At 55.2% G+C, this 24,319-nt stretch overlaps 5 protein-coding genes across 5 annotated transcripts in view; 2 read left to right on the top strand and 3 right to left on the bottom strand.

The window, feature by feature from the left end:
* CHGG_07880 (uncharacterized protein) overlaps nt 1-7,920 on the bottom strand; it is a gene marked incomplete at both ends in the record, with an annotated part of 8,599 nt that extends 679 nt beyond the window's left edge. The window contains 13 exons of the mRNA XM_001225535.1: nt 36-935; nt 1,079-1,457; nt 1,531-2,215; nt 2,448-2,519; nt 2,824-3,037; nt 3,176-3,298; nt 3,688-4,179; nt 4,263-4,319; nt 4,443-4,671; nt 5,596-6,133; nt 6,498-6,906; nt 6,985-7,536; nt 7,717-7,920. Of these exons, the coding sequence (XP_001225536.1) occupies nt 36-935; nt 1,079-1,457; nt 1,531-2,215; nt 2,448-2,519; nt 2,824-3,037; nt 3,176-3,298; nt 3,688-4,179; nt 4,263-4,319; nt 4,443-4,671; nt 5,596-6,133; nt 6,498-6,906; nt 6,985-7,536; nt 7,717-7,920 (4,854 nt within the window). The remainder of the gene's footprint in view (nt 1-35; nt 936-1,078; nt 1,458-1,530; nt 2,216-2,447; nt 2,520-2,823; nt 3,038-3,175; nt 3,299-3,687; nt 4,180-4,262; nt 4,320-4,442; nt 4,672-5,595; nt 6,134-6,497; nt 6,907-6,984; nt 7,537-7,716) is intronic.
* Nucleotides 7,921-8,896: 976 nt separating this feature from the next.
* On the top strand, nt 8,897-12,026 carry CHGG_07881 (uncharacterized protein; the record flags this gene model as incomplete). The annotated part of the gene is made up of 5 exons (XM_001225536.1): nt 8,897-8,914; nt 8,975-9,122; nt 9,233-11,122; nt 11,288-11,523; nt 11,601-12,026. The coding sequence occupies 5 exons, from the start codon at nt 8,897-8,899 to the stop codon at nt 12,024-12,026; spliced, it is 2,718 nt and encodes a 905-aa protein (XP_001225537.1).
* Nucleotides 12,027-13,368: 1,342 nt separating this feature from the next.
* CHGG_07882 (uncharacterized protein) lies at nt 13,369-16,877 on the bottom strand (the record flags this gene model as incomplete). Its single annotated transcript, XM_001225537.1, has 2 exons — nt 13,369-15,402; nt 15,576-16,877. 2 exons carry the CDS (start codon nt 16,875-16,877, stop codon nt 13,369-13,371), a joined length of 3,336 nt encoding a protein of 1,111 aa, XP_001225538.1.
* Nucleotides 16,878-17,582: 705 nt separating this feature from the next.
* On the top strand, nt 17,583-20,585 carry CHGG_07883 (uncharacterized protein; the record flags this gene model as incomplete). The annotated part of the gene is made up of 6 exons (XM_001225538.1): nt 17,583-17,952; nt 18,033-18,151; nt 18,276-18,624; nt 18,807-19,023; nt 19,182-19,627; nt 19,708-20,585. 6 exons carry the CDS (start codon nt 17,583-17,585, stop codon nt 20,583-20,585), a joined length of 2,379 nt encoding a protein of 792 aa, XP_001225539.1.
* Nucleotides 20,586-22,052: 1,467 nt separating this feature from the next.
* On the bottom strand, nt 22,053-24,150 carry CHGG_07884 (uncharacterized protein; the record flags this gene model as incomplete). The annotated part of the gene is made up of 4 exons (XM_001225539.1): nt 22,053-22,410; nt 22,472-22,814; nt 22,908-23,207; nt 23,268-24,150. The coding sequence occupies 4 exons, from the start codon at nt 24,148-24,150 to the stop codon at nt 22,053-22,055; spliced, it is 1,884 nt and encodes a 627-aa protein (XP_001225540.1).
* Between the last annotated feature and the right edge of the window lie 169 nt (nt 24,151-24,319).

Raw genomic sequence — 24,319 nt, forward strand, 5'->3', positions numbered from 1 at the left:
GCTGGCTTCTCTAGAATCAGCATTGGTACTTGTACCCAGCCCATACTCCACCGACGCTGATGCACCCGATCCACTACCTCCTCATGCCCAGTCTGAGGCTGCGTCGCGGGTGCAGAAGCCGTTGGTATGTCGATGATCTTCTCCTCGACGTCATGGTCTACAACAAAGGGCACGCTATCCGGCAGTCCAGGCAACGGTTGCTCTCCATCTTCGTGGGTCCTCCTTCTGCGCCCCATCAAGATTCTATTGTGCGGCACCTCGGCCCCGGAACCCATACCCTCGTCATGGCTACGACTGCCCGTGGCTTTGCCGTCCGGGTTCGGCATGACGAGACCGGGTTCAATCTCCACCCATACCTCGGCCTTGCGGATGGTGTCTGCGTAGATGAGGAGGACGGTGAGCCCTGCCAGGGGCACCGAGAGGGCCCAGAAGATGAAGAATCGGCTGCCGTCGGGGCCGTAAGTGTCGCCCATAGAGAGAATGCTAGAGATGATGGGTAGCGGGATGAGAATACCACCAAGGTAACTGAGGCGGTCGAGGGCGCGCTGGTTCTCGTCGACCCGCCGTTGAGGGGCTTGACCGTGCCCTGAGGAGCTTCTCACTCTGTTGTCTCTGGCGGCCGTTCCATGTTTCGAAGTGGTGATGGCAGGAGGCGTTGCCCAAAGAGTGGTCGAGGGAGGAACAGGGGAGTGGTCTGACGCTGACTTGAGCCAGTTGAGACGTATTACGATCCGGTCTACGAGCCTCTTCCAGTTCATGTCGTCGCTTTTCTCGTCGTTGAGCTCCAGCAGGCGTACCATCCGCCGGTAGCATGCGACGGTTTCTTCGCGCGTGGCCCGCGGCTCTGGTTCGAGAAAGTCAAAGAGCTCTTGCCAGTGGCGATAAACCACTTCCGAGACGATACCCGGCAGTTGGTCGTCGGCGTTCCAGTTCTCCTCCACGGCGTCTAGTTAAAACCTCCTCTAGGCTTTCGGTAACCTGTTCCGGGCCCTCCACTTTTCTAGCCGTCACCCTCCTAGCCTTGCGTACCCCCTCGCCCGGGACGTCCCAGACCTCCCTGTCCAAGAACAACACATACCCCATGGGGCCCCCGCCACAACCCTACCCGGCAAAACACGACTGCCGATCTTTTCTGGTCCCTTCTCCGCCCAAGGGCATCACCGTCGGACCCACTCCCAGGCTCGCCGGGGATCTCAACACCGGCCCGCTCTATCAGGGCCGAACAATCACCTTCCACCTCCACAACCTCGGGGTACTCCCAAATGTAGCCCCCAAAATCGTACCTCCCCAGATCCTGCCTCGCCTGCATCGATTCCCTCCACATGCGCCTCCTCTCCGCGTGCTCCGCCAGGCCGCGGCCACGGAGCCGGTAGGGCCGTCTCTGGGCGAGGCACGCCACGAACTGGGGATCGACGCCGAGCGTAGTCCTACCACGTTCTTGCTCGTCTTGCTCTCCGCTTTGATCGGAATTCGAATCTCCATATCTCCCCCTTCCCCCCTTTCCCTCTTCCTCTCCCCCATCCTCTTCACTCTCCACGTTCCGACTCTCCCCCCTCACCACCCCCTTCATCCACCTCACCCCCTTCACCTGCACCTGCACCTGCATCCGCACCACTCCCAGCACCCCCCTTTTTATCCCCATCCCCATCCCCCCAATCAACACCACCATCCTCCCCAACCGCCCCCACCATCCCAATCCCCAGCCCATGCAGCACCACCACCCGCCTCCCCGGATCATCCGCCACGTCGCGAAACAGCTCCGGCACCGCCAGCCCCCCGGGAGGCGGCAGCGTGGCCAGGGCGGCGCGCAGGGCTTGTGGCGTGGGCAGTGGGATGGGCGGTTTGAGGCGCGGCCGTGCCGGTTTGCGGGTTCGGGGAGGTCCAGGAGAGGAGGTAATCTGTTGTTGTTTTTTGGGGGGGTTGGGTTTGGGTTTGGGTTTGGGTTTGGGTTTGGGGGGGTGTTGGCGATGGGGGTGGGGGTGGTGGTGGGGGGGTTGTGGGGTGATGATGTGGAGGGGGTGGTGTGGGGGGGTGGTTGTTGGGTTGGTTGTTGGGTTGGTTCTTGGGTTGGTTGCTGGGGAGGACTCGGGGGAGGTGAGTGGTTGGGGAGTGGGTTGTGGTGGCTCTTTTTGGAGACATTTCTGAGTTGGGGTAGCAGGTTGACGTTTGAGAGGGTTGGATGGGTTGTTATTGTTGGTTGTCTGATGTTGAGGTACTGTGGTAGGTAGGAGTACCGAGTTTGGCTTATGGTGACGTGCTAACTGCTGCAACTGACTGCTGTTTATGGTATAGATAAAATGTCGATGATCGTCTCAATTCGAGTAACACAAGCGACGATCGACGAGCAGCAAAAACCAGAGCAAAAGAGGGTCGAGAACTTGCCTGTCTGATATGCGCTTTCTAACGACAAGAAAGATAGCTAGAAAATAAATGCCGGAAAGACTCACCAACAACGGCAGCAGGTCCCGAGGCAGCAGCAGCAAACAGCCTCTGACCGAGACAGCCCGAGCCAACCCTACCTGTTTGTTTGCCTACCATTGCCACTGCCTACTTTCGAGACAGGTTGACTCAGGGTTGACTCTGCGCGGTGCACCTGTCCACATCTCAATCCCACACACCGAGTATAAAAGATATTTGCCGCCCAATAGACTTCCCCCTCCAGGTTGCATGCATCGCGGTTAAGCATCCAACTGATCGCCGGCCTGCACCGACAACTACCGAGTGCACTCTGGCGTGCATGGCTCCGGCTCATCCGCCAATGAGGGTGAGTCGGGTGAAAGCCTCGCCGCTTTTGTCCCGTAAGCGTGGGTGAGGGGTACATACCTGAGTGACTGCCCACCTGAGGCCTGCTAAAGATCCACTGGAAATGGGCGTCGGGAAGGTTTGCTATTCGCGCATCATTTCGAGCTTCCGGCCTGCCTGCCGTACCCGCAGCCGCATCGCATCGCATCGCAACGGAATCGTGACGCCCGACCATGTAAGCGTACATGTACCTATGTATATACACCATAGTGCGTGACGACGCCGTGGCAGGCGTCTGCAAAATCGAGGTTAGCAGCACAGTTACCGTCAAGTGGAAGCCACAAGCACCGAACGCTCACTTTTACGCTCATTTCCAAGACTCCGTGTAATCCGGACAGGCCTATAAAACTGTCACACGATCCAGCACTCTTACTTCTGGTTTCTCAACTCTCTTCTGCGCCGCGAGCGATAGCTCTAGAAATCTGGCGTCCACACATGAGCCTCCACTAAACCTCTTATCGAACATCACTAAGACGCACCCGCCCCAGAAAAGTTGCTATGAACAGTGGTTGTTCCATAACTCACACCAACCACGAGGCCTCCCATTATCTTGTCGACGTTTTGGACCACACTGATACCCTAAACACCAGAGCTGTCAATACAATTTTGAAGGCACGGTAACAGAAAAGAAAAAGAAAGAGGAAGGGGAGGGGGACTGTGACGGAAAGCGCACCCAGGGTTGGGGTTGGAGGTGCACTTCCGCATCCGGACTAGCTCCGTTCTGGCCATGCCTTCTCGCGTTGCCAACGCGCTATCTTGTATCTTTCCTCTCTTTTTTTCAGCTTTCGATTAGCAGAATTGAGTCAGCATACGCAGTGCCCTTGTGCCTCGCCTAGATGTTACTCGTCCCTCACAGGGACAAATATTCGATCCAGGGGGACTCACCGCTTTATCCACAATCTTGCCCGACGCCTGAAGCTCCTTGATCCAGCGCTCGAGAACCCCCTTGATCCGAATGTAGCCAGCGTCCGACGCCGCAGCGAAGCGCGTCATGTCGGTATGGTCGGCGGGGATGACCTGGCCTTCGTACCCCCCGACGGTGGCCGAGTCCTTGGTGACAATAAACCCGACGGGCGGGGTTTCGAACTGCTCGTAGAAGCAGACGACGTCGATGGTTTCCTCGCCCTTGGTCCGGTCACGCAGGATGTTGGAAAAGGCGTCGGCCAGCTCCCGGAGCCGCGGCGATTCCTGCTTGAGCTCCGCGAGGAGCTCCTTGTTCTTATCCTGGCCGGCGAGCCGCGCGAACCGCTGTCCGATCTCGCCCCATTTGGTCATGGGGCTGCCCTGAAGCGGCGTGCCGAGGAAGATGATGCCGCGGGTGCAGGAGCCCACCTGCTTGATGTGCGGTTCGGCGTTGACTTTGGCGAGAATGATGGCCTGTTTGTCGTTCATCGTGTTGGTATTGTTATGGGGGGGAATCCGGCAAAAGAGACCGAACAGAGACAGTGGAGGGAACTCACATTCTCGCAAACTAGGCCCCCGAGGCTGTGGGCAATGAAAATGATGGGTCTGTCGGGCTATGAGCAACTGTCAGTTTCGAATCCATTTGCAAACATGATGTACGCTGACACTGGGCCAGTGACGAACTCAAAATCTAGGTTTGGCTAACAAGGGCAACCAAATAACAAGGCTGAGCTCACCTTTTGGGTCCTCTTCGCAGCCACATCGGTGCACAGCTGGTTGGAGTGTGTATTGAGGTCGGTCTTGGAGCGCTTGTGGAAGAAGTGGAAGATGTCGGCGTCATAGCCCCAACTCCAGATACGTGCATTGGGTATGTCTTTTGCGAGGAGGTCCCGCGGCCAAAACACACCGTACTTGTGCGTCCACGTATCCTCGCGGTTGCCCGTTAGGCCGTGGACGAAGACGATGCTATCCGAAGGATATGTCCCTTAGCCATGGCACACAAAGGTAAGTAGGGGTGTATTAGCGTTCACGCACTCGACAAGACCGTCATCCCCGGCCCCCCACGGGCCCAAGAGTCCCACGCGGCCGGCTATCGGTGATAACGCCATCTCTCCCTCTCTTTCTTTGGTTTTGTAAGTCCTCCCTGATAGTCGCAAGTGGTTGAGGCGGTTGTGGTGGCGATCCGACTTGCTCTGAGCTGTGAGTCCGGGAGGCCCTCCATCTTCGAAGAGGGGCGAAAGGAGGGAACCGCATGCCCTTGATATCCACCGGCAAGGCTCGTTATGGTATCATCCATGCCTTCACCGTTCATAGAGTGAACAGAGACATGACACTTTGGGTCGGGGGGACGAATCTGTGTAACACACCCCTCCAGCCTTCTTGGTCAGGCCGCAACGGAAAGCCTAATGGCAGAGTTATCGAGATCCTGGCCAAGCTGCAGCACGAGTGGGGCAGGGGACCATGATACGGTGCGGCTGTCCTGTCATCAGTAGGGAGGCGCCCTGGATTGGCCGAGAAGTTCACTAGGGGACCTCGGGCAAAGCTCTAGCAGTCCCTCCATGCATTAGTTGAGTTACACCAGGGCGAGACTGGTATTACATGTACCTTACCCCCTGGGCGTGTCCATTACACCTCGTCGTGGTGCAAAACTTGGGCATTCAGTTCAATGAATGTGTTGGATATGGCGTCAGATAGCAAAGTTCTCCAATCTTATAACAGTTGCTGGTGAAATTGGGGAAGATTGAGAAACAAAATCAGTAAGTAAGTGGTTGGGGCCAGTCATGAGCTGAACTGAGCAGGTGTGCTGACACAGGTTCATAGTAAGAGAATAAACAAAACCACTACTGAGCGAGCTATCAAAAAAGTGGCGAAAAACAGCTTTATCAATACAAAATAAGAATATCCCTCCGCTTAACAGCCACCTGGTATCCATGAAATGAGACAATGACAGCAAGGCCCAGCAAGACGAAAAGAGTCAGCGCGGGCACGGTTAGATCCATCACGAGCTTAAGAGTCGCCTTTGCCATCCCTTTTTCCCGTGGCGGGTTGGAAGCCTCCCAGATCTTGAGCACTTCCTGTAGATGGTCCTGCGTCAACTTCCAGTCGGGTGCGTCAGCCCCATCACCTGCCGCTTTGGCGTCCGTGGAGCGTGCTAGGGTTTGCGCTGAGTTGACCAGGTTCGAAATCTCGCGGCCGTTCAGCGCGTGCTTGGAGAAGAGGCTCAGGGCCGCTGCTTTCTCGAAGCCCCTGTTTTCTGGTGGGACTTTGCCGAGAATTTGGTCCCAGAGTCGCCGGCGTGTCTCGATGGTGGGAAGTCCGTAAGAGAGTGTCAGATGAACGCGTGACTTGATGGCTGCGTCGAACATTTTCGCTCGATTCGAAGTGAGGAAGATGATACCCTGGGAGTATTCCAATTGCCTCAGAAACACTAAAGCAGTTGCGGTGTTAGTGAGAAGTAGTGAATGGTATGTCTGTGTAAGTGGATTGGCAACTAACCCGCAACCAGCGCATTTCTCTCCAGATTAGCCTGACCGCCGCTCTGCCGCGACTCCAGGAATATATCAGCCTCGTCGATGAGTAGGATTGCCTTCCATCTTGTAGCACATCTAACAATTTTCCTGATCCCAGACTGCACCGAGTCGAGTTCCGACCCCAGCTCTCCAGCTGGGTATAGTAACACCGGCTTCTGGCCTCTTCGGCGACAGCCACTAAAACGAGGCGAGAAATCTTTTTAGCTACTGGGGCACCTTTGTCTCAGGCGAAGTGCGAAGGAGCCACTGGGCTCTACTTACCAGCCGTCAACGTCTTTCCAGTCCCCGGAGGACCATGAGACATGATCACCAAGCCTTTCCCCTTGAGAGCATCCTCGTCGCGGAGCTTAGCATCAGTAGGGAAGAAATGCCTCATAATCATAGAGCGGACGAGTTTCTTTTGTGAATCTGGTAATATGAGATCCTTCCACATGTTCAGCTCCCATGTAATACCCATGAGCGCCTTCTTGTCAAGAAAGAAGCGACACCAGGTACGCGTTCCAAGATAAAAGCCATGAACATATGGAGGACAGAGCATCCTGGTGTCCTCTGGGCGGGCTGTTGTCTTGTCGGAAGTGTCCTTTGGGCCTGGCCAAGGGTTGACCCGCTTCTCTTCTCTCGGGTTCTCTTCTAAGAAGGCCTTGGTATCAATCATGACCCGTCCTGCTATCTGGAGTGCCAGCGTTGTTAGAATGACGGAAAACGGCTGGCGAGATAAGTTATCGGGGTCACGGCAGTTGAAGCTTACAGAGAAAGGCTCCCATTTATCCTCCTTTCCAATGTAATGAAGGCACAAACCCTGGTATTGGCGAAAAGCAGGGCCACTTTTCATCAAATCGTAAAACCACTTGCCTCGTTCTGACAGCATATTCTTTACATCTGTTCCTCGGTCTTGGAGTTGGTCGATAGGGAATGCCGAGAGGCTTGTGATCTCAGCACGACCACCCTGGGGAAACTCATCCTCGGAAATTGAGAGAAAATCGAGCTTTCTCCCTGTCGTAATCCCATCGTTGTCGATATGTAGACACTCAAGTTGGAGTGAGCGGCTGCCTCCAAAGAAACTCGACCTCTTAGACGTGCTTTGCAGCCAATAGAGGCAGGGTTGACCATATTTTTCGGTCAAAACATAAGACCCTGGCTTGAACGCGGCCCAAAGAAGATCAAATGTGATCAACTTATGGCCTATGAGCTCGACAGACTTCTTCAGGGCCGGTTCTGCGCCCAAGTACCGGATGAGCATGTCGAGATGACGAGCTGGCTCGCTGTCCTGTGCCATGCTGTTTTTGTAACTCTCGAGCTGCTGGAAGTGATGAATAAGTATTTCGAATGGCTTATCGATCTCGAGCGGTGGCTTAAACCCTGACTTGTGTGCGGGATAGAACTTGACAGTCTCCTCGATCGCTTGGCAAATGTGGTGAGAGTTGATTCGAAGCTGTTTGCCCGTGGCTGTGTTCTTTGAGTCGAAGTTTTAGATGGAGACCAAGGGATAGGAGACAAAGTCGTCCTCGTCCACATGCTCCTCTTCCGCCTCCTTGATACTTTCCGTGATCTTGGATTCGCCATTCTTTAGTTTCCGGTAGAGATACTTGACCTCAAGCTTTCCACCGTCGGGTTGGTCCATTGCAACCGGGGCAACGGGCTCTTTGGTAGTAGTGGAGGATTGCGTCCCGTTCAAGGTTGTCATTATGGTAGAAATTGGGAGGTGAAGATGAGCCAGAAGAGTGTCGAAACTGGTGTTCGAACGATGGCTAACAAGGCATGTATATATCTGGAGAGACACACCCTGATCTGGGCTGGCAAGCAAGCTGGGTGGCTCATTGGGAAGCACATACTTAATTCTTGGCCTTTGTCCACGACACGAGAGCCTTGCCATTGATTTACCTTTGCGTACACCCCTCCCCCCCACTCCTTGGGCTCCCTCTCCAAATGCCAACTGTGGATGTCAATTGGGGGAGTGATCTTCGGCATCTCGTACCCTATGAAACCTCAGCTGAACAAGAATATCCATTTCCACACTAGGCTACCAATCACTGCAAGCGACAAGACTGGTCTCCTGCAGCGCTGCAGTTGAGCTGGCTTCGACACAAGGATACTGAGACCCAGCCCGTTGGTTATTGGATGGAGTAGTTCAGCGGCCAGTGCCGCAGCGGCAAAGCTGGAAAGAAAGTTGGTATTGGCGCACTCTGGTTCGACCTTTACACAGCCCCAGCCTCGTTGGTAGGGTCGAGGAGATGGGCGTCGACAACATGATACTGGTGAAGACCCCACAAGAAGCTGAGGAGGAATGGCCGCGGCACAGCTCGTCGGCGGTGTTACTCAGGGCTTTCTCTGCGGGTGGGCTCGTTGTGGCATCGAGTCCTTGGTAGTGAAAAGGAGGCAGCCGCTTCATTAGTGATAAAGAATGGCGCGAGGCGTCTAGCGTTAGGACACCAAGGGACATGGGTCTGCCAGACTAGGTACCTATGTAGCTTTTTATTGCCTTCCCCGATGACATTGGCAAAGTCAATGCCGCTCAGTTTCATGTTGTCTCCTGCTTGAGCGTTCGGCCCAAGCAAACCTTCCTCCCGCAATCCCTAGAAAAGTTTGCAAACTTCGCCTAGCTCAAGTCATATGTTACGTACTACTAGTGATAGCCATCAAAACAGGGCAACGGGTTCGAAATGCCTGCAGACTTTGCAGTATGTGCCTGCGGAAACGAAGCGGGTCGAAGTGGTGCTGACACTTACATGTACTCACAGTCGACTGAGATCAAGGATTTGAAGAAGATCACACAGCGGGAGGCACATGAACTCCAGCTGTCCGTGCAGCAAAACATCGAATCTCTCCACGGCGGTGAAGCTGTCGGCATAGTAAAAAATCTCACAATCAATCACCATCCCAACAATGGTAAGCCACTGACCTCTTAGTTGTGCTAATCGTACCACTGCATTACTGCACATATTTATGATGTGATCTCACTGGATACTGACGGAAAGGTTATCTGCAATGCATTATAGCACCCATCCAGGCTTCAGCCAACGACCCCTACTACAAGTTGATCGAGGCCCTCAACCTCCAGCAAGCGGATTCTGAGGGCTTTCTGGAGAGATGCAGGCGTGGAATAACTCCAGGTACCTGTAAATGGCTTCGAGAGGATGAGCCCAAGTTTGGGGAATGGATCGAAGGCAACAGCCGGATTCTTTGGGTCATTGGCGGACCTGGAACTGGCAAAACCATGCTTTCCGTGTCCAGCGTCGACCATATACAAGTACAGATCAGACGCAGAGGAACCCCGGCTAGTCAGGAGAACAAGCAAAGTCACCGCCCCGACACACTGGCTTACTGCTTTTGCAATCCCACCCAGGCGAATACGATGCACGCCATCATCGGCAGCCTTCTCCGGCAGCTCATAAATAATCACCGTGGGCTTCTCCAAACGCTGGTTAGCGAAAGGGTGACGTACGATGGCGACCAATTGTTCGCAGTTCTTAAACACATCCTAAGACAGCTGGAAGCGCATTTCCGTTATATTTATATTATTCTCGACGGCGTCGACGAATGTGATGTTACGGAGGGCAAAAAGCTCGTCGGCAGTCTTCTTGGGTTCGTGAAAGAAGGCGATTTGAAGACGAAGATACTTGTGACAAGCCAGGAAGAGGACTGGATCGTGGGCAATCTCGATGCCAACAAAGTTCCACAAATCCGTATTGGACGGAGCAACATTGCCGGCGACATCAAGAAGACAATAGAACACCAGATCGAGGTGGCACACCTCGACGCCAAGATCGGTTCGCAATGGCAAGAGACGCTCAAGAACCATCTCTTAGAAAACACTCGAGATACATTCCTATGGCCTACCTTGGTCATCAAAAATCTTGAAGAGTATGGGCGTACGTCCGACGACCTGGACTTTGACAACATGATTGCCGAGATTCCTTCCGACCTCTACGACCTTTACGAGGGAATGATGCGCAGGATCTACCGCCGCGTCTGCCAGCACCGTTTCACTCTGGACGAGGTTAACTTTGTGCTGCAGCTTGTCAGCGTAGCGAAACGGGACTTGACAAAAGAGGAGATTGACATGGCTTTTGGTATATGGAAAAGGAAGACAGCAGGAGGCCCCAAGGAGGTGCCAAACCTTAACAGCATGAGATCCATGACCTACAAATCTTGTTTGCCGCTTGTATCCGTTGACGAAAAAACCCAAGTGGTCTACCTCATGCACAATTCTGTCGCCAAATACCTCATGACCAACAGACCTTGCGTGGTACGGGATGAGATGTTCAGTGACGCGCCTCATCAACCTTCCGGTTTATCACTACGATCTTTGGCCGACGGGACAACAAAACACCCAAGCTTTCAAATTGATCCATCACGCGCTAACTTTCTCGTCCTGGACATTTGTCTTTGGTTCCTCAACATATGCGGAATCAACAGCGATGAAGGGATGTCCAGGTATGAGCAGGAACTTCTTTGGGATTTGGAATTGGAGAGTCCGGACTCGGAGGGGCAGGGACAAAAGAAAAAGGCCCCTGTTTTCTTCAGCTATGCGAGGAAGTACTGGCAATACCACGCACTGGACACGATGGACCTTGATCAAGCCACCCGCGAGTTACGGAAACTACCCAACATGTCAATCTTGCGGGACAGGCTCCTGCTGAGCGCCGCTGAGCGCGGCCACGCCAGAATTCTGCGGATTCTTCTCAAAGAGATGGGAGCAAGTCCGAATGTGGCAGCGCGGGACGGAAAAACAGCTCTTCACATTGCTGCCCTTGGTGGACATGTTGCTACGGTCCAGCTGCTCCTTGACCATGGCGCTGACCTCCACCAGAAAGACTCTGTTGGTGCGACTGCCCTGCACTGGGCTGCGGGAGGGGGTAAACTCAATATCGTGACTCAGCTGTTTCGTATGCACCAGGGCCGCCAACGAATCCGAACGGGACAAACAGTTCTGAGCGCTTTATTTGCACCAGGCTTTCTCTTCAAGCGGTGATTTCTTCGAATACGGGGGCTGGTATTCGGGCCTAGGAAATACGCTTCCGAAACTGAGAACACTAATAACAGCCCGGCAGTGGATGTTGAAATGCCCGATGAAGAAGGCGGCACACTGCTCGCCTGGGCGCTTGAAAACGGCTCCAAAGAGGTTGTCGAGTTTCTCCTTGTAAACGGCGCCAAGACGGACATTAGGTATTTTCTAGACGCTCGACGTACAGTCGTGGACAGGACAAACCTGACAACTCTGCTTCATTCCATTTCGGAGCTGCTTGAAGATCTGTTCGGCGGGCTCGAAATGACGCAGCCAGAAGGGGTGAGTGGTGATTTGTTACGTCGATCTGCCCTACCAACATGACTGCTTCTGAGTTGACTTGCCTAACTATTGAGAAGAGGCAAAGAACGCCACTGGCTCGGGCTGCCGAGCGTGGGCTTGAACCAGTTGTCCAACTATTACACGATTATGGCGCCGACCCTAACTTCAAAGATCTGTTGGACCGCGCTCCTGCGTGGTGGGCTGCCAAGAACCGATATGGGGGAGTGGTCGAGACGCTCAAGAGGCGAGGCGCCGAGTGCAACTCGCAACTGAGGCTCGCCGTTTTGAGAAAGGAGATACCGGCAATCAAGACCCTCCTCGAAATGGAAGATGTGGATCTGAACTGGGAAAACGAGCGGGGAATTTCGCATGTCTGCTCTGCTGCTGCCAGCGGGGACAGAGACGTGATGGAGGCACTGCTGGAAGATGAAAGAACTGATACGGAATCCAAGGCCCACACCTTTTCGCCTCATGCCCCTGGGAGTTGCCGCACTTATTGGTAAGATCGAGGTAATTGGGCCCCTTCTGGCTGGAGGAGCCAATGTGGCCTGGGTTGACGAAACGGGGTTGACGCCACTGATGTGGGCTATTCGCATGGGCTACACTGAGGTTGTGAAGAAGCTTCTTGAGTCCGGAGAGGTCAACATTGGCTGGGAGGGCCTAAAAAAACAAACGGCGCTCATGAAAGCGGCTATGACCGGTAATGAAGCCGTTTTCAATCTCTTGGTGAAGCCAGAGAAAAACCTGAATCGACGCGATGCGTTTGGCCGCCCAGCGATATTCCACGCGATCAGAGGAGGTAACCGTCGGATAATAGACACACTACTCTCAACCCCTAAACTGGACATTTGGACGCCGGACTTTTATGGCTCGACATGCTTGTCCATTGCCGCCAGACTTGGGGACAATAGCACAGTCCAGAAGCTCCTGGGCCGCGGAATCCATTCTAGCCAGCATAACAGTCAGGCCACAATACAGATAGATCTTATATGCCGCCGGGACAACTTTGGAAGGAGCCCTATGGCTTGGGCGACGCTAAGCGGACAATCATGGACGAAGAAGTACCTTCTTTATGAGTGCAGGGAGCGAGGACTACCGACAGGCGGGGACGAGTCAATCCCGCTCAAGAACCTATCTCCTAACAGAACCGCAGGGTTTCAAGCATACCCCGACACCTTTTGCGACGTCTACTTCTTCAACATTGGAAAGCGTGAAATGTACTACACTTGCCACCTTTATTTTAACACCAAGAACTAGTTTGTCTGTTGCCTAGAGTGTTGGGATTCCCTGCGGCCGCAACCGACGTGCCTGAACCGCAGGCACAAGTTGTATTTGCGGGTGAAAGAAGACAATGGTAGGTAAATCGCAGTTCAATCGCCACGGCACTTTTGATCTCCACGTCTTGGATATGCCTGGTTGGCTAATATCTTTTCTCTTGTTCCGTAGCTAAATCTGACAATTAAGATGGGACTCGGAGTAGGGGATAGGAGATCTTGGATGCAAGAGACTGGAATTTACCATTTTGGAAACAGAGACGACAGCATGTTGAGGATGTGGTCTTGGAGCTGTCTGGCACATTGTGAAGAATATCAGTGAAAGAAAGAAATGTCGACACCCTTGACGTTGGTTTCGTGGTTGACTGCCGCTGAGTGATGCAAACAGCTGCATGTAAACGGAGCAAATTATCTTTTGGCGGATATTTGGGTTTGAACAAACACATGAACTCATAGTAAAAGTCCATCCTGGTCACCTAGATATGCTTACCCACCCTCAGCCTACCAATCCGGCCCTCTCCTCGTTGTGCCGGGAGACGGGAGCTAAGCATCCATGATGTGTCTCTGGTGACTAAAGCTTCTCATGGTCCTTCAGCCATCTCTTCTTGTGAAATTTGATCTCCTCCTCCCTCTTCCTCTTCTCCTCGTTTTCCTTATCCCTCTCCTTTTCCTTCCCTCCCTTTTTCTCTTCGGCCTCTGCACGTCGCTTTTCAGCTTCTCTCTGCTTCTCCAGAGCCTTGTTGATTTCTTCCTCCAGCTCCTTCGCTCTCTCCTCGCGGCTCTCGGGCTCCGACGGTCTCTCTTCGAGGTCCTTTCTCACAGCTTCCAGTTCTGTCTTCCTCTTCTGAATATCGTTTGTGTGGTCTTCATACTCCTGCTGGGCTTTCCTGGCGTCCTCCTGGAATTTCTCCACGTCCTTCGCCGCGTCCTCATACTTCAGCTCGGCCTGCCGCTTTGCAATGCAGCTGTCCAGGTACGGCTCGTAGTTCTTCCTGTCAATATCCGCCTCTAGCCGATTGTCGATGGCTTCGTTGATGAGAGCTCTGGTCTGTAAACCTCTGACGCCCTCGAGAGCCTTGAGCTGCTCGGCGAGCTCGCGCCGCGAGAGTCCGGTGAGCGTCCGGACCAGCTCCTCGCGAAGGTCGCGCTCGATGAACCCCCGGATCTTCTCGGGCTCCAGGTCGCGGTACCCCGGCACCTCCATTGCTTCATTGACGTTCCGCTCCACCGCTTCGTGGAACTGGTCGAGCACTTCCTCCGGGAGGGGCTCCTCGGCGATAAACAACTTGGCTTTGTCGCCGTACTGATCGAGGACCTTGTTCTTTTTCCTCTTCCGAACGCCTTGGAGGAACTTGAATGCCCGGTACGGGGCCGTAAAAGGCCACTCGATCAGGGTGACGATGTCTCGACACATAGCTGGCGTTACCGGAACAGTGATCTCAGGAAGACCCATCAGCGCCACCGGAGCGAAGAATCTCTCCGTCACGACCGCCGCCTCGTGGGCCGGCATGGGCGGGACGCGCATCGGGGAAACCAAGTCAAGGCCCACGGCGTAATACCGGTTGGCCTCGCCCTCCCAGTGCTTCTCCGCCGGTGACATGTTGCGCCGGCCGGGTCCGGTCGGGCGCTTGTCGTCCCAGGGAAAGAAGATCTCCCCGCTGACGGGAGACGTCTTGTCAGGGGCATCGCTCGGCCAGGTGCTGCCCGTGAGGTTGGCGATGAGCCCGTCTTTGTTGGCCACAAACTCGAGCTTCAGGTGGTGTTCTTGTCCGTCGCCGTCGGTGGCTGTCACAACCAGATTGCCGTTCGTCCCATCTGTCTCGGATTCGGCGGTCTCTTGGCCGTCTATGTAGATCTTGCGGGTGACGGGATGCACGAACAGCTCCTCAAACCCGAGGCTCTCATCCTTCAGCTTGTACACGCCTCCGGCGAAGCGCACGTCAAACTTGGGGCCAGGCAGCGTCAGCTCCTCCAGCTCCTTCTTGACACCGTCCCAGGCGATCTGATATCCCTGTTCGCGGAACCAGTCCATCACCGCCTCGCCGTCTTTGTCGTCGGCGACGGCCATGGCGTCTCCGAGGAAGCGGTTGTCGGTGTACAGCCGATCTAGAAGCTCCTGGAGCCCCTGCGCAGCCCCCGCGGCGGCACCAGACATGTACATGTAAGCCGAGTAGTCTAATGATCTCGCGGTCGGGAGCTCAGTGGTGGTAGGAGCGCTCTCAGCAGCAGCAGCAGCAGCAGGGGCAGAAGCAGCAGCACCACCACCACCACCACCCCCCGCAGCAGGCACCACGACCATCTTCCCCGCCAGCACAATATCATGCGGAAGCAGGACCTGCGTCGCTGTCATAAACCGTGTCCCCGGCGCGAACACGTTCTGGGTGGCAAAGAAGTCGAGCTTGGGGAACTTCATCTCGAAGGGGGTGAGGCGGACGCGGAGCTTGTGCAGCTCGCCGGGCACGTACTTGACCATCTCGCGGTGCGCATACCACGGCCGCTTGCGATACAGGGCCTCGAAGCTGAGCTTGGGCTGGTCGGTGGGGTCGCGGAAGGCGAGGCTGATGTCGAGGGTGTCGCCGGAGATGGTGGCGAAGGGGCAGGGTTCCTGTGGGGGTGTTAGTTAGGTATATAGTTATACGTGCTGTCTTGTGTGAGGGGGGAGGGGGGAGAAAGGGCGTGGGACTTGATGTTCCAAGCTGCCAAAAAAAACAAAAAAAAAAAAAAAAAAAAAAAAAAAAAAAAAAAAAAAAAAGGAAAACGAGAAGAAAAAACACTTACACCCGGCATGGTAGAGGTCACTGAGGCTTTCCCGCCTATGCTGGTAGAACCCCCGACGCTGGTGTCTATATCCCACTCTAAGGTGGACGTGAATTCCCAGTGCCATTTCGCCTCTGGCGTGATTCCATCGGGCCCCTTGTCAATGACGACCGTGACCGGGTTCGCGTCAAAGTCCGTGGTAAAGTCCTGGATCGAGAACAAGGAGGCAGTCCATCCAGACTTGAGGTCGTAGTAGTTGAACGTCTTGGTCTTCTCGAGGCGGAGATTAATTTCCATGCCCGTGCCTGAGGCGGGCTTCTTGACCTCGATGGGCCGGCCACTCAGGAGGTCTTTCAGGGATGTATTCAGGTTGGGGAGCAGGAAATCGTCGACGAAGAGGCGGCGAGATATGAAGATGGCCGAGTCGAAACCGGTCGGGAAAGGGAGAATGTCCCTGGTGCTGCGATGCTGAAACAAGGGCGGGCTCATGCCGCTGCCGGCGGTACCGCCCTTGGTCTTGATGAAGACGTTGATCGCGCCAGGCTGCGTGTTGAACATGCATGAGGTCGGGCGGAGAAAGTCGGACCACTTATCGTCGGGATCGACCTCGTTGGTCACGACGGCGATGCTGTAATGAATCCACTTCACGTGCTCCTTGTCCAGAACGTAGGTGACCAGATTGTTGACGATGCTGTCCTTGGTCTTGAGCATCAGCGCGTCTTCTTCGAGTGGCTTGCCCGTGATGTTCCGGATATCTGCAGACATCTTCTCATTGTCAAACTGGAAGGTTATGCAGGTAGACCCGACCTTGTCCTCCTCAAAGTGAATCTCGGTGCCGCTGCCGACAATGGCTCGCGACGGCTCCTTTGCCTTGTCCATGTCACCCCCCGGCTCGACTTCAGGGCCGGATATGGTGGACTCCTTCGCGAAGAGGTGAATGACGGGGATGGAAATGTCTATGACATATGACTTTTGGGGAATAGTCACGTCGTCCATTTCCATGCCCGGGCCTGCCTGACCGACCATCTTGCTTTTCCAGCCCCCTTCGATAGGGAAGCTGAGAGTTGCCTTACCCCCCGCCGTGGCAAATTGCAAAGAGGGCTCTCCGAGCTGAACGTCGAATGTCTGAACCAGGCGAAACTTTTTGTCAATGGGCGTGCCGATGTCGAACTTGAGCGGCACCGGCTTCATCGAGTGCCTCCAGCGAACAGCCAGGAGGTCGTTCAGCTGCTTCTCCGAATACGAGACCATGACATCCCAACGGTTGGTAGCCGAGTCATCCTTCAGCTCGTCAATGAACTCGGTGGGCGGAATGATGGCCATGATGTTGTTGTGAAAGGGTATTTGCTAGTCGAGACCGCTAGTAGAGGCTTGGAGGGGATGATATAATGCGGGATGAATGAAGTGAATATGAAGATGGTCATTGAAGGGAAGCATCAATATTTTATATTCCCGGTGGTTGCCGTACTAGGAAATCATAAGCGCGGCCGAGCTCACGTCATTATACATTTCCCAGGTTCAGTTATCTCATAGCCCTCTGACTTGATGAGGGGATCCAACCAAGGGGGGAATAAGAGGGGGAGGTGGAGGAGGAGTAGTTGGGTTTGAGACATGCATATGTAGGTAGCCCCATCAGCCCAATGAGCAGGTATAAGTGCAAAAGACATATGCAGTCCATCCTAGATCGGCTGTATTTCTCAAGACTGTCAACCCCTCAGGTAACGTCATCCATCGCCACGCTATTGGCTATGGGGAAGTCGATCCGTCTGTTTCCAGGAAACCCGTCTCCTAATCTGCCCCCTATGTTAGCCCCTAGAGAGGATCATCCTTCGGGCAGCAAGCAGCATCTTGGTGGACTAACGTTTTCCTGTCCTGGGTTATTACAGTAGTTTCTACTCCAGTACCGCCATTACCGCCAGCCTGACCTGCCAGGCGAGTTGTCCAACCTTAACTCTCCAAGATAGTCACTTCAACAGGGCGAATCTCCAACCCAACCCACCGACAAGATATCACCAGAATTGTCTCAACATGGCAGAACTCCCACCCAACCCTGACCGAATGCTCATCCCTCAGCATGACCCGAGGCTTATTCTCTCGGCCGAGACTTCGTTCTCGATGCCAGATCTGGCACGGTCTGTAGACATCTACGCTGAGGATTTCCATCTCGACCGCGACCTGGTGCTCAAGAACAAGAGTGATGAACCCAAATCAAAAGCCAGGCTTGGCTTGTTTGTCAAAAGTCTCAGCACTGCCGTCCCCAAAGGTAACGAGGTGCTCAAGATCGACATTGGCGGCGCCGACGGCACCAAGGATACTGCCAATGCGTCCAGCGGAGGCCAGGCCTTTTGCTTCATCCAGCGGCTAGACCAGCGATATGTTGACACGTTCAACATTGATGGTAAGTCCCGGCGTAGTTCCGTACCTGGCGCCTTTGGAATTGTCACGAGCGGCAACTGATAAAAGCCGCTTTCTTTAAAGCGTACGGCGGCCATGGCTACAACCAGGTCCTGGATTCCGCTGGGGGCACTCCCGCCTCTCCAGCTGCTGGCGGCAATGGTGGTACTGGGGGCCAGGTTTCCGTCGCCTTTGGCAGCTTCGTTAGCAGCTCCCTCATTCTAGCAAGGAAGCTCATCTCCCGCGTCCACGAGAAAGCCTGAAGCGTACTCAGCCGGCTTAGCAGACCTTCCTCACGCAGCTGACACGCCGTTGTGAGGCGTAAAGAAGTACAAGCCATTACTGGGAGTCTCCGAGGTCTTAAGAACTGTTGAAGAAAGTACCCCAAAGCTTGACAAGAAAGACTTCTCAAAGGCTCTAATTGAGCTCGTCCGCGTTTTTACCAGCATCGAGGTCCACATGGAGTCCCGGGTCACCCAGAGCATCGGCGTAAGGGGGGGCATCTGGGGTGTCGGCCTTGGAAAGCAGAGTGAAAATGGCAAACCAGGAGCAGACGGCGACGCCGCGGTCGCCCTTGTCAGCAACCCCGAGGAGCTGTGGGAGCTGAGCATGTGCTTTGCCCATCCCACCCAGTGCAACATGGTCCTCGAGAGGGCCAAGGCTCGATATTACGCCGGTACGCCCCGGCCTGGGTCTGACGGCAAAGGCAAATCATCTTTGTTGGCGTGGGGTGAAGCCAGAGCGACGTTGGAGAACCTTCCTAGATCGGTTGGAATTCCTCGATGATGCCCATCGCCCGACTGACCTGGCCAAATCCAACCTCGTTGCCGCTTACAAGACTGGAGACGCAACTCTCAGTATCCCGGGTAGCAATACCACCGGGGTTAACGGTCTCCCCGCGTCGCTCTCGCAGCTCATCTCGATCCGGAACGAGGCCGTGGGACTCTACGCCCAAGATGGACTCGGGGTTGGATGCGTACAATGACTCGTACAACAGCGTGCCTTTGGGGTCATTCGGTTCCTACGAGAAGAACCTCGAGTCGAGCCTCACCTACCTCGGCAAAACTGAGCTCCGGTTCAAGGGATACAAGGAGGCCGTGGACAAGGCCGTGGAGAACAAGGAGCACATCGAAGCCAGCAGAAGCGCCACGGAAGCTGTGATTGCCTCACAACACCAGCATGCGCCGTGACATTATTAGAGAGCTCAACAGGACGGCGGCGAACATTGCGCAGTTTGATTATCCCCTCTCCAGGGCCAAAGCCAACCTCACCGAAGCCGCAGACAAGGTCAAGCAAGAGTTGGAAAAGGCCATCTCTTTCCCTTTTCGACGAACTGATCAATGCGGGAACACAACTCCTGTTTGTGGCCAAGTGGCCGATGGCGGTGCTCCAGGGCGCCAACTTGATTCATCAAATGGCGACCAAGATCATCAAGGAGGACGGGACAACCGTGGAGCGGCAGTATCTGGTCCGAAGGGTCAGCAACATCACCGGGTCCATAAGGAGCCTCAATGAGGGCTACAAGATGCTATCCAATGGAAAACTACAGGACGAGGATCCGGACGCTGCCAAGCTCCTGATCCAGGAGAAGGAGTTGTTTGAATTGATAGAAGACGTCAACAACTCGCTGAGCGAAAAGACGGTGGAAAGGGTCAAAACTCTATTCAGGTTCTACATCAGTAAGCTGGTCATTCACCCGTGGCCCCAGATAACATACCTAAGATATCACGTCACAACTAACCTGGCCTGCCGTCTCCAGCCCTCGTTGTCCAGCGAAGCCAAGACATCATGAGATACAACGCCCTGGTGTCGACCCTGGTACGGTACCGAACCGAGTCCCAGTCACTCCAGCAACAGCTCGACCAGCTCCGACGCGCCAACATCGCCACCATCGACGTCCACCACCCCGCCATCGTCGTGTTCATGCAAAAGCTCTACCTCAACGCCATTCGCATGACCGAATACTGGCTGTACAAAGCCCAGCGAGCCTACAACTACGCCGCCCTCAACGACGACAACATCATCGGCGACGTGCTGGGCGACGACCCCCCCTTTTCCCGTTTCGACTCAACCCTGCTCTCGGCCGCCCACCAGAACCTCTCGGATGCCTACCAGAAGTACTACCTGGACAAACTCGGCCCCGCGCGGGGGACGTTCACCAACCGCACCGTCGCCCTGGACCCGGACGAGCACATCGAGGTGATCCGCGACAGCGGCCGGAACAGCTGCACCTTCTTCGTCAAGGTGGTCCCGGGCAAGGCGTTCGACGGCATGGCCAACGTGCGGCTGCTGAGCGTGCGGTGCTTCCTGGACGGTGCCAGGGTCGCGTCGACTAATAAGCTGCACCTGACCCTGACGCATGCGGGGATGGAGACGTTGGTGGATGAGGTCAAGAAGAGGCATGAGTTTAAGCACAAGGCGCAGATCCTGACGGCGTTCAAGTACCATCTTGAGACGGGTGAGGTTGAGTTGGCGAGCACTATTGGGGAGGGCCGCGAGGAGTCGGGCTACGCGCTCGTTGGGCCGTTCGTGACGTGGCGGGTGGATGTGAATAAGGAGTATAACACCGGGTTGGACCTCTCTGGCGTGACGGGCGGTCGCTTGGAGTTTGATGGACATTATCAGCCCATTCGCTAGCTTTGCTACGTTGTTATACTTCTTTCGGGCCCTGTCGACGGCGTACTTTACTTCATGGCTCGAAGCCCCCTCAACCCGTCTTGTTTCTTCAGGGCCTTTCTTAATATCCCTTATTGACCTAGTCTAGAAGGTCTGATAGTTGTCGAGATCGGACTCCCTTCCAATTACATGTATATAGAAGCGGACCTTCTAAGGCCACATGTCTCATCCTCTCCTCAACGAAGTTAACTAGACGTTATAGAGTCTTAAATTCAGTCCTGATTCCAAAGAGATGGGTGCTTGTGTACTGTATCTCGAGAGTAAGGCCCTCGAATCGATCGAGTGCGGCGGCTTGAAAGACTGGCCTATAATAACTCTTCTTAAGCTTCCCCGAATCCGAGGGCCCCAGGAGATGGCGGACCAGCTGCCGGAGTATATCCCTCGCCGAAGGCATGTTAGTGGACGCCAATTCTGACATCTCCTTGTTGGGCCTTGCGGCCGAGTCGGTTCGGCCAAGTCACAGGGGGTCACGACATATATTAATGAACATACCCCCACTCCCACTCCCACTCCCACTCACCCCCTCCTCCCCCGATCTTGCTTTCTTGCTGCTGCCGGTGCGGCAGATCAGGCGCGCTAGCCTCACAAGATGCGGATGCAAATGCAATGCATCCATACGTGCATCCACCAGCCTCTGTCTTGACGAGCCGGAATCAATCACTCAATCAATCACCCAACCCAAACCAAATCAGGAGGGTATCACAAATACGACCGACTCCCCCATGACCTAACCTGATCTGGCCTGGCCCAAATCCCACAGACGCTGTGCTGTATTCGTTCTGCTCATGAATGTCTCGCTCGGCTGCTTATAAAAAAAACCTCCGTAACATCTAACATTCCATTCCAGCGTCTGTCGCCGCCACTCCCTTCCCTCCCTCCCAACACATCGCATCGTCCCAAATCCCACCCGTCCTCCCTCCCCCCTTTCTTGACTGAACAGCAAAACAGGAAAAAAAAAAAGAACAAGTTCTCCTCCATCGAAGAGAAGTGTGTAAAAACGCCGTAAAACTCCATCAGATGAAGCGTCAAGTACATGAACATGAAAAGCGCGGTTCCCACCCACATAAACCGCTCTTTCTCGCCATGTCTGCCAAAAGGACCGACCGACCGACCGACCGACCGACCAGCTCTGCCTCTCACCCAGGCAGCGCTCACTCCCCTTGTCTGCTGTGCAACTGTGCCGGCCCGCGATCCGCCGTAGCCCTGTCTTTCCCGTCCCTATCTAATATCGAATGAGTGTTGAATGAGTGGACTGTGGGTAATTTGATTCTGAGACTCAGAACGAAAATGCCACCCGTGGTGATCCATGACATGCCATGCCATGTCACCAAGGCAGGCTGTTGGCCGATGAACCTTCCCCTCTCTTCCCCTCCCCTCGCTTCCCCTCTTCTATCATTCTCTTTCCCCAGACCCCCCGAGCCCCCTTCCTCAACTCCTCCCCCCCTGGTTCCACTCCTCCTCGTGATGCAGCGTCACACTGTTAAACTCCTCAAACGGATCCGGGGTTTCGGCGCCGGGAGTGGCGAGGCCGCTCTCGAGGGGCACGCCCTTCATGGGGCGGGAGCCGCTGATGTCGACGCTCTCGCTCTCTTTGACGTTGCGGAAGTTGACCGTGTCGATGCCGCGGCCCTGGTGCGGCACGATCGGCGGCTTCATGTGCCGGATGAGCGCCCACTGCGTCGTGCGGAAGAAGGGATGCGTCTTGATGTCCGACGCCCCCGCGCGCGCGCCTAGCCGCCGGTTCTCGTCTTTGATGAGGAGCTTGCGGATGAGGGACTTGCAGAGACTAGGAAAATTGTTAGCATGACTGAGAGAATTTGGAAGGTAGAAGAGGGTAAATAACCGACTTTGATATTTGCGGCGCCCCCGCGTGATCTGGGAAGGGAATGTCTTCGCGGAGGATGTTGGCAAACGTCGCGTTACGGTTCTTGCCCTTGAACGGCGTCGTGCCATAAAGCATCTCGTAGACCAAAATCCCCAGCGTCCACCAGTCGACGGCACTCGTGTGCCCGCTTCCCTTAATTACCTCGGGCGCAATATACTCCTCGGTGCCGACGAACGAATTCGTCCGGAAGTTGGCGATACACGACTTGGTGTCGATGGTCGGGAGTGACGTCGAGCTCGTGCCGTTCTTGCCGATGATCATGGTCGGCTTGCCGCCGGGGTCAGATTGTTTTGAGAGATCAAAGTCTGACAACATGATGTGGCCGGACTGATGGAGGAGGATGTCTGGGCCGGGTCAGCGGAAGTTTCCAGCGTGCCGCATACCTAATGTGAACTCACTTTCTGGCTTCAAATCCCGGTAAATAAAACCCATCAGATGTAGGTATTCCAACGCCGCAGTCACCTCGGCCGCGTAAAACCGGGCGTCCTCCTCTAATATGCACTTCCCCGGCCGCGTCTGCAGCGCACGGAAGAACTCACCGCCGCTGCAGTATTCCATGCACAGGTAGAGGTAGTCCTCGGATTGGAACGAGTGGTAGAGCGTCACAATGAACGGGTGATTGCTCGTCGCCAGAATCTCCTGCTCCGCCAGCGCCCTCTTGATCTTGTTCCGCTTGATCATCTCCTTCTTGCTCAGCACTGTAGTGTTATGTTGTCAGCATTGTACCCAAAATCGAGAAGGGAGCATCTACCACTAACCCTTCATGGCATACAACCTGCTGCTCTTCTTTTCCCTCACCAAGTACACCTTGCCGACATCCCCCTTGCCGATCAGCTTGATCTTGTCGAAGCTTTGCGGTCCGACCTCCACATTCCTGACTTTGATAGAGTTCGAGCTGTACGTCCTGCGGAACGCGAGGGCTGACTGGGTCGGCGGCGGTGGCAGCGAGCCGAGGCCGTCGGCGTCGGGCGGTGCAAGGCCGCCCTCGGATGTGGCCTTGCCCGTGCCATCGGCGAAGCCCAGCGCATTGGGACCTGAGCCCTCCTCGAGCGGCTCTTTACCCATCTCAGCCGTGGCGGGCCGCTCGTCGTCCGTGCTGCTGCCGTCACCCTTGGCGCCCTTGGCAAAGAGGCCCTGGGCATTCGGGGCGCTGGCTACCCTCCGCAACTTCCTCGCGAGCTCCTCCTTGCGGGCAGCGGTGGCAGCGGCGGCCTTCTCGTTGCCGTTGGTGTCCTCATCGTCGGGTGGGTTCACACTGACCGAGGGTGTGTCGGGTGGGCTGGGTGGTACGGAGCCCTCGTTATGGTGTCGCAGACCCGGCTGGCCTTGGTGGGCGAAATAGGGGTTCGCGAGGGCTGTCGGGCTTAGGGTCTCGTTGTCGAGCGGGTTACCCTCGCTAGCGGTAGTAGCGCTGCGCAGACGGCCGACGGTCCAAAACTTGGTCTGGCGAAAGGTGCTCTTGGTGTCGGAGCGCGGCGCGCCATGATGGCCGGCATTGTGGTGGACGGTGGTATTGTCGGCGGCGCGGTCGCGATTGGACGAGTTGCGCGTGAACCACCCTTTCACCTTTTGGTGGAAATGGATATCGCCATTTGTGTTTTTGGTGGACGGCATCCTGGAGGTGGTCGTCGTGATGGTCATGGGAAGAGCACCATGATGTGGATGTTTCGGAGAGGGAATGTGGTGCCAGTGCGGTTGTGCACGATGCGGGTTCCAGGCGGGCGGCCGATGGCAGGGAGAACAGCGAGACAGGGAGCCGAACCTGGCAAGATTGGTGAGCGGCTGACGCTCAGTTTCGGGGGTGGCGGCT

The sequence above is a fragment of the Chaetomium globosum genome, genomic scaffold (assembly GCF_000143365.1).
Source record: "Chaetomium globosum CBS 148.51 scaffold_5 genomic scaffold, whole genome shotgun sequence".
Taxonomy (NCBI): Eukaryota; Fungi; Ascomycota; class Sordariomycetes; order Sordariales; family Chaetomiaceae; genus Chaetomium; species Chaetomium globosum.